General features: G+C 35.0%; 1 protein-coding gene across 2 annotated transcripts; it reads left to right on the top strand.

Moving 5' to 3' along the window:
• Positions 1 to 1293: 1293 nt before the first annotated feature.
• Positions 1294 to 5598, top strand: J2 (DNAJ homolog 2). 2 transcript variants are annotated; one of them, XM_086422718.1, is made up of 7 exons: positions 1294 to 1449; positions 1720 to 1901; positions 3916 to 4081; positions 4161 to 4302; positions 4384 to 4660; positions 4775 to 4973; positions 5077 to 5598. In XM_086422718.1, the coding sequence occupies exons 2-7, from the start codon at positions 1752 to 1754 to the stop codon at positions 5400 to 5402; spliced, it is 1260 nt and encodes a 419-aa protein (XP_086278844.1). In that variant the 5' UTR covers positions 1294 to 1449; positions 1720 to 1751; the 3' UTR covers positions 5403 to 5598. The 2 variants fall into 2 exon arrangements, with proteins under 2 accessions (XP_086278844.1, XP_086278845.1); XM_086422719.1 differs by having other exon boundaries at positions 1389 to 1523.
• Positions 5599 to 8648: the final 3050 nt, after the last annotated feature.

Raw genomic sequence — 8648 nt, 5'->3', positions numbered from 1 at the left:
AAGACGATGACGATTGAGCAAATCTCACTAGGATTATCAATTTGACTTGTTCACTTGTGAAACCCATTGTTGAAAAAAACAAGGTTTACGATTTTGATCTGGAGCTCATGAAGGTAGGGTTTAGTTTAAAAAAATTTACCTATTAAATCCAAGTTTGTATGTCTAAAGTCCAACAAGTTTACTTTCATATTTAAGTCCAACTAGCCTTGGCCTTGGACTCACCTTTTGACATCTAGAAACATGATCCGATGCTTTAGGGTTGTAAAGGACAAAATTCTATAAACTTCCACTTAAAAAATATATATCTAAAAAAAAATTATTTTGCATCATTGAATTTCAAATTTAAGTTTTTGAGTTATGTAGAAGTTCAACACCCATACACTTTCAAAACCTTGGATCAAACTCAAAACAAATTATTTTTTGAAGTTTTTATCTTTTTCTTTTTCATACGAGTATTTTGATGAAACTTATTGGGTTGTGATGTTGGATTGCTAATGTGATAATTCATCTGAGCAAAAGGATCATTATCAAGGCTTAAAATATTTTCTATCACGCAGTGTTTGGATTGAAAGACATGGAGAGTAGAGAAGAGAATAGAAATTAAATATGTTTCTCTTGTTTAGATTGTCATGTAGGGAGAAAAGAGAATAATTAGATAGAAAATGATAGAAATGAAGAGAAATCAAGTTAAAATATTTTATAATTTCAATTTCACCCTTATATCTCTTTTAAGTTATTTTAAAGTTTTAAAATTTTTAAAATTTCAAAAATTATCCCAAGATCTCTCTTGTCAATCCAAACATGGTGAAAAGAAACTGAGTTCTTCTTTTCTATTCTCTTGATGTGTTTCTCTTCTCTCAACTTTTCTCAGTCCAAATACAGTCTTACTAATGAAAATATTTCTCTTCATCTTTAATAATGATTCGATTAGAATGAAGATCATATATGTATTTTGATGGAAAGTAGCATTTTAAACATTTTCGAAAAGTGCATAAATCTATTTATTTTTATTAAGCCCAAAAATCACTCTAGAGGGAGAGGGACCGGGTTTAGGGGTTTAAGGCTACAACCCACCTTTTTCAGGACCAAGGGCTCCTCGAAACCTGTCCGGCCCATTTGACTGCTAAAAGTCCACTAAGGATGGCTCAAAAATTTGGACCCGATGGCCCATGTGGCGGAATAGTAAAGGGACTGGTGTAGGGTACTTACATCTTAGTTTTCCTCAAGGTCGAGAGAGAAGTCTAGAATCTTCTTTTTTTTATTGTCCTATCAGCGGTCGAAACTCAACCCAATTTGTCAAGAAGAAATCTCAACCGTTAGATCTTGAAATCCACAAAAGACACCACCGTATAAATATCGGCCAGTACTCTCAGGACCTTGCCTTCTGTGATCTTGATTGTAGAGAGCCAAGCAGGCCGTGGTTCGTACTTCGCAGACAGCCTCGTCTACGTAAGTGCTTTAGAATCGTCGATATTAGGGTTTTCTTCTGTAAGATTAGGGTTTCTGCTACAGAAAAGGATAAAGTAAGATCTATTGGTTTTATTTTTTATTTTTATATAGTGATTTTGATCCAAGTTTTGATTTTTTAATTTTTAATAGTGAAAGTATGTTGATTTTTTTTTTCTTCTGAATTTGTTGGGCGGAATAGGATTGAAAGATCTGAATCATGGTTTGATGTTGTGATTTTGGTTTTGGTTTCCGATTGGTTGAATTGGGCAGGTTTTTTGAGAGTTTTGATAATCTGAGCGAAGATGTTTGGACGAGCTCCTAAGAAAAGTGACAACACCAAGTACTATGAGATCCTTGGAGTCTCGAAGAGTGCTTCGCAGGATGATTTGAAGAAGGCCTACAAAAAGGCAGCAATCAAGAATCATCCAGACAAGGGAGGAGATCCAGAGAAGGTACTTTTGCTTTGATTTCGGTTAATATAAATGTTTCTATCGTTTTATTCCTCGAAATTTTAATTCTTTTTTGTGTTATCTCTGCTACGAAGTAATGGATATAGTTAAAATTTTAGTCTGTATTTACGTCTCAGATCAGATTGGCTAATCACATCTAGAGCTGTTTTTTTTATTTTATTTTTATTTTTATTTTATTTTATGAAACCTGTAAATGGTGATTTGAGGTTCTATTGCTGCAGCACCCAAGACAATTGGTCTGCTTTTCCTTTAAGGACTGATTTAATTATTCCTGAGTTACAATTCGATGATACTATCCAGATGATTATTTGCATAATTTGCTCAATGGTTTGTTTTAGTTGCTTGGGTTCGTCTGGCTGGTGAGATTCATTAGTAGTGTTTTTGTCCAAAAAGCTTGGTTGTGTCTTTGCCCCTGAGGTTGTGTTCATTAGGTTATTAGGGTTTCTTCACTGGGTGGGGCTAGTGTTCGTCTTGGTGTGGAGAGGTAGAAACACTAATCTGTATCCTCTTTACTTTTCACAATGTTAGTAGACCTGCTTAATATTTCAAAGTGTTCACCCAACACTTTGGAAGGAGATAGCTTTTCAGGATTTTATTGTTTCGTGTTTGGTGGTGTTGGTTCTTTTGGTGTAAGCCCCCAAAGGAATTTAAGGGTATTTTCTTTGAAGTTTTTCTCGTAAGATAGGATGGGATTTATACTCGTGAGGAGGGGTAGGTTGTCTTCTTGAGGGTTCCGTTGTGCAATGTTTCTTTTTTCCTTGTTGTATTCCTTTCCCTGCTTTGGGTTGGTCATCTCAATCCCCTTTTTCTTAATAAAATAAAGTTATCTATACTTGTCCAAAAAAAAAATCAAAGTGTTCACCCAACAAAGGGGAAGCTACTTTTCCTTGGACTTTCACAGGGGATGGTTCTTATTTGAAGGAATAATAAGAACTATTGAACTCAGTTACCTAATTATAAGAAAAAAAATAAAAAATTGAACCCAATCTCTTTTTCCTGTAAGAACACTAAAATTTATTTGGAGATGCACTCCCTTGCATTATCAGGACTTCAGGCTTTGATACTGCAGTGAACTTTTTTTGTAAAGGGGAGGAATCCACTTATCAACCTACGGCCTTAACGATAACTTGACGAAACTAAACTACTTTAGCTTGCCCACTGATGGCATTCAGCAGCCTGTGGTTTTGGTGAGTAGCCTGTGTTTTCTTGATATGCTTCTTTGTATCGAAGGGAAAACTATTTGCTACATCAGGACCCTGCCTGAAGTTCCTTAATGTGATTGTAATAGCCCTTTTATTTGGGGTTTTGTTAACATGTGCCCTAAGGGCACACTTTAGAGTGCAATAACTACACTTGGGAAATTGAATTTTGTACCGAAAATGGCCTCAAAAAATCTTTTTTTTTACCTAAATAACCCTATATGCTTGTTCCCAAGGTGTATTTATTGCACTTTAACATGTCCCTTTTATTTATCATAATGTATGTTGGATCGAGGTACAATATTTCTGACATGCTTTGATCCAGTAACTAACCCTCCTTCCAAAAAATCTCACAACAAATTCCTAAAATAGCGACTAGCGGACTAGTTATCTTGTTCAAGTGTCATATCTAGAATGTATAAATGTCTGGCCACGAGATCAAAACACAAATATCCTTTTTTGTTTACCCCACCCCATCCCCCTTCCATTTTACAGTAGCCATATCCAATCTAAGAATTCATGGAACAGAATGGTCTGTTTATTTCTTATCTGACCCATCAGTAATTTATAGTATTTGAACGTTATGAATGTGCATATCTGACTTTCTTGTTAGCTGTTTGAATTAGATCATGTAATGTATACGATGATTCTTTAGGGCTTTCAGAGTTCTATTTTTTCATGTGTTCAATGTGGCAAATGGGCTTGCTATGCCACGTCGATTTGTTCTGTATTGCTTTAAAGAATGGGTATCTTTACAGTGAACCGAATCTGAAACTAAGAAATCTTGTGTGTTGTAGTTCAAAGAGTTAGCTCAGGCTTATGAGGTTCTGAGTGATCCAGAGAAGCGTGAAATATATGACGAGTATGGTGAGGATGCACTCAAGGAAGGAATGGGTGGAGGAGGAGCTGGTCATGACCCGTTTGACATCTTCCAGTCTTTCTTCGGTGGTAGCCCATTCGGAGGTAAGAAGCTTTAGCCAGGTTGTTGCTCTTACAAATTTGAAGAGGAGTAATTGAAGTCTGACTTGTTGGAGCTGAGCAGGTGGTGGTAGCAGCAGAGGCAGAAGGCAGAGAAGGGGGGAGGATGTGATTCATCCCCTGAAGGTGTCTTTGGAGGACTTGTATGTTGGAACATCAAAGAAGCTCTCTCTCTCCCGAAATGTCATCTGCTCCAAGTGCAGTGGGTGAGTGGTTGGTTTTTTATTTTCATCTCAGGTTGTGTTCCAATTCCACTTGACACATGGGTTATTTGGTATTAAATGCAGCAAAGGATCCAAGTCTGGTGCCTCGATGAAATGTTCTGGTTGTCAAGGATCTGGTATGAAGGTTTCGATTAGGCACCTTGGGCCCTCTATGATCCAGCAGATGCAGCACGCTTGCAATGAGTGTAAGGGAACTGGAGAGACCATTAATGACAAGGACCGCTGCCCTCAGTGCAAAGGTGAAAAGGTTGTCCAGGAGAAGAAGGTATTGGAAGTTATAGTTGAGAAGGGCATGCAGAATGGACAGAAGATAACCTTTCCTGGAGAGGCCGATGAAGCTGTATGTTGAGCTCTTTTTATTTATTTATTTATTACATTACTTTAGCTCAAGTTAGGATGTTTATGAATTGGTTTAGTAGCTCTGAGTTCTGACTCTGGTGGTACTTCATTGCAGCCAGATACAGTCACAGGGGACATAGTGTTTGTACTGCAGCAGAAGGAGCACCCCAAGTTCAAGAGAAAGGGTGACGATCTCTTCGTTGAGCACACATTGTCCCTCACCGAAGCTCTCTGTGGCTTCCAGTTCATATTGAGCCATTTGGATGGCAGACCACTCCTCATTAAATCTAACCCTGGGGAAGTTGTCAAGCCTGGTAAGCCATAGCACTCATTACAATCGATTTTGTAATAATAGTTTTTCTTGATGACGGATACTGGTACTAATTTATGGGGTTGACACGATTATTTGTACAACAGATCAATTTAAGGCAATCAATGACGAGGGAATGCCGATGTATCAGAGGCCCTTCATGAAGGGGAAGCTCTACATCCACTTCACAGTTGAATTCCCTGAATCTCTGACAATGGAGCAGTGCAAGATGCTGGAAACAGTGCTACCACCAAGGACGTCAATGCAGTTGACAGACATGGAGTTGGATGAGTGCGAGGAGACTACTCTCCACGATGTGAACATTGAGGATGAGATGAGGAGGAAACAAGCGCAAGCTCAGGCTCAGGAGGTCTATGACGAGGATGAGGAGGGCCATGGTGGTCCCCAAAGGGTGCAGTGTGCTCAGCAATAGAGGATACGAGACGGGAAGCACCTGGGTAGGTAATTTATTTAGTTTCTCGTAAGAAATGATAATTTAAAAACCCTTTTCTACTATTATTGTTATGGTATCATTATGGAGTTAGTTAAGCATCGTGGTGGTGGTATTGGGGCTGTTGGGATTATGCTGATTATTAAAAAAAAAACAGTTTGAATGTTTGATTTCTCTATTGTTTTCCTTGTAAATGCATCTAGTGTTGGCTTGGCATAGAATCCTTGAATGTTTCTTTTTGGAGCTGGTGGTCCCAACTTTTTGCCTCTTTTAAACAAAATACAGGGGAAGTCAATTAGCCAAAACAATACACAGTTGGTTCTAGTTATTCTGAATATAACTATCTGACTTGGTGAACAGGCCTTTGGTTAAGGAGACCGGTAGGTTACCTTTCAAAGAAAGAAACCTAATATGTTCCTTTAATTATTATTTCTATAATTGTTTTTCAAAACAAAGTGTACCATCTAACCTAATCTAAGTCAATATGTGATGTAGGTAGAAAATATGGGGGGTTTAGGCAATTTGATTTAGAATTTGGTTAAGGATCCTTCAGCCTATGCTCCCCTCAGCTATTGCTTGGGAGGTCTGGAACGAGAGAAACAATAGTGTTCAATAATAAGAGTAGTAGTTCTCATGCAGGTTTTTTGGAGATCTTGGGTGTGTTATACTTTTGGTCAAAATAGAGAGTTCGCAGGGACTACTTTTGATGATTTTGTTTTTAGATTGCACTTTTTATGTAATCATTGACGTTATTTTTTTCTTTTTTTTTTGTTACTCTTCTTGAGGCTCTCTCAGCCTCTTTGTTTCTTGTTTGCCCTCTTTGATCAATATATTATATTTTTCAACAAAAAAATATATATGATTGTTCAATTTGGGTAGTTCAAATTTGTCTTTGCTTGGCTTGGATGTCAAATCTTCCTCTCTCCTAGGGTGGTAGCAGAGGCAGTCAGGTAGGTCGAGGAAATTTTGCGTTTGCAGTGTACCATGCCTGAGCTTAAAATGGTTAATTGGAGCTTTCTTTTGATTGTTAGTTCTTGGACCAAACTGAAATAAATAAATAAATAAATATCTGAAAGTTCAGGTTAATTTCTTTTTATTTGGAATGTTTCTTTTCATTTGGACGGCTGGGATCAGCTTGGATCGGGTGTAAAAAGGTGGATTACACATACATGCAGTATCTGGGAAAAAAACCCAAACCAATTGACCCCCAATTTTCAAAATTTGATCCAAGAAATCGATCTATTTAAATTAATTCTCAATTAAATCAAAACTTCATGAGGGGGTCTCGACTTATGTTGGAAAATTAGCTTTGTGCACCTCATTGATTTTGTCAATAACGTAGTCCTTGTGATCATAATCTTCAATGTGGGACTAACATAAATATGATCAAATGCCCTTCTCTCAACGTCTTTTCCAAAAATGCCTGTTTTATTTTTTTACTAAAATTCCTTGGTCTTGACCTTGAGTTTTAATGTTAAGGTCATTTTCATGAAAATAAATTAAATCCATGATCCCTACAATTATTATGTGGCAGTGCAAACTTGTTATGCCATGATTTAAATTTTTTATAATCATTTGAAAAGTTATTTAAAAAAAAATCATATAATTTTATATCACATTTTATAATTTAATATATTATAAGAATCTTTTTGTAATTTAAAATATTAAGTAATTTTTGTAGATTTAAATAAAAGATATCTTTGTAATTTTAAAAAGTTTAAAGTTAACTAACATGCTTCTATGGATCATGGGACTGTAATTTTTGACTCTGTTTTAACGAAATTGATCGTTTGATAAGAATAAGGGCAAATGTAAAAGTGGGGTTATTTTTGGTCTGCCAAAATTTGGTGTCAACAAAAGCACCTTAGTTAATATTTTCAATTATAAAAACATCTTTATAATATATTAAATAAGGAGGATATGATATAAAATTAAATTATTTATTTAAAAATTTTAAATAGTAAAATATTCATCATGCCTAAATCTTAATTTTGTAATACGTGCGCATTTGCACGTCTCCTTCTAGTTTATTAATCTCATATAAAATTAGGGTTGGTAACAAATCGGTTCAGTACTACTCCAACATCGATCCTAATTTTTTTTAAACATGTACCAAATCTGATCTAATTTGAATGGATTAATGAATATGCAAATTGAATCCGATACATTTTATTTCATCCTTAATCTAAAATCGATCCGAACACATGCCTTATTTTCAAATGATCAGTGTTCAACAAAATATAAAATTATATCAAAAAATTAAAAAAAAATCTACTTTCCAACTACAAATAGGGATGGAAACCAAAAATACTTTAACATTTTATTTGTATGTATTTATATGAAATTAAGAATATATATATATATATTTATTGAAATCTATTCGACTCAGATTTTTTCGAAATGGATTGGGGTAGATTCGAAATTATTTTTGATATAAGATTCTAATCTGATTCGAAATTTTGATTTTTCATGTTTTTTCGGATTAAACCGATTCATACCAATTCAGATATTTGATATATTTCAAATCATTGTAGTCCTACATAGAATACCACAACTGATAAGGAACACTCTTTTCTTTTCTTTTCCTTTTATTTATGGGTAAACTAGTTTTTTATGAGATCAATGATGGCCACTAAACTAGTTTGCATTATCAATCCTTTAAGGTATTTCATTAATCTGAAAATATATGGTTATCTCAAATATTCACGAAAATATAAGGGGATGCATTTCAATTTGAGCAGTGATATTCTAACCCCAAAAATTTCACTCGGTCTATACTTGGTTGACTGGCAAGTCCACATAATCATAGTTATTTTTCTTTGGGATACACAAGGAAAAAGATCTACGATTTTGTGCATTAGCCACTAAATCAAGTGAAAATTTTCTAGACAGCCTATCATTAGTCTTTAAATTTCCCTAATTCCAATGAAGAAAAGAGGATGTCATTTCGTTGACTAGTGTCAAAGAATAAGATTGAATCAAATCAAGGTCAAAATCAAACCAATTCCACATGAATTTTAAACTCATCAGATAATAAATAGATCTGAAATTTGACTTGGGTTTTGATTGGATCTCATCAGGAACCAAATACAATCCAATAACAATTAATTTGATATTTTGATATACAAAATAAATAAATAAAATTCATATTTATATTATAAGTTACATATTCCAAAAGTGACAATGTTAAAGCAGAATGTTTCGTTTTTGATAATCGAGTATCTCGTA

Source organism: Akebia trifoliata, chromosome 14, assembly GCF_017979445.1.
Source record: "Akebia trifoliata isolate Shusen 1 chromosome 14, ASM1797944v1, whole genome shotgun sequence".
Lineage (NCBI taxonomy): Eukaryota > Viridiplantae > Streptophyta > Magnoliopsida > Ranunculales > Lardizabalaceae > Akebia > Akebia trifoliata.
This window is presented reverse-complemented; position numbering and strand designations above follow the sequence as displayed.

What these genes read in the sequence shown, in the direction of transcription:
- J2 (XM_086422718.1), top strand. Translation starts at nt 1,752, where the DNA reads ATGTTTGGACGAGCTCCTAAGAAAAGTGACAACACCAAGTACTATGAG. An exon ending in AGGGAGGAGATCCAGAGAAG is followed by an intron (nt 1,902 to 3,915) that starts GTACTTTTGCTT and finishes TGTGTGTTGTAG; the next exon opens with TTCAAAGAGTTAGCTCAGGC. An exon ending in TGGGGAAGTTGTCAAGCCTG is followed by an intron (nt 4,974 to 5,076) that starts GTAAGCCATAGC and finishes TTTGTACAACAG; the next exon opens with ATCAATTTAAGGCAATCAAT.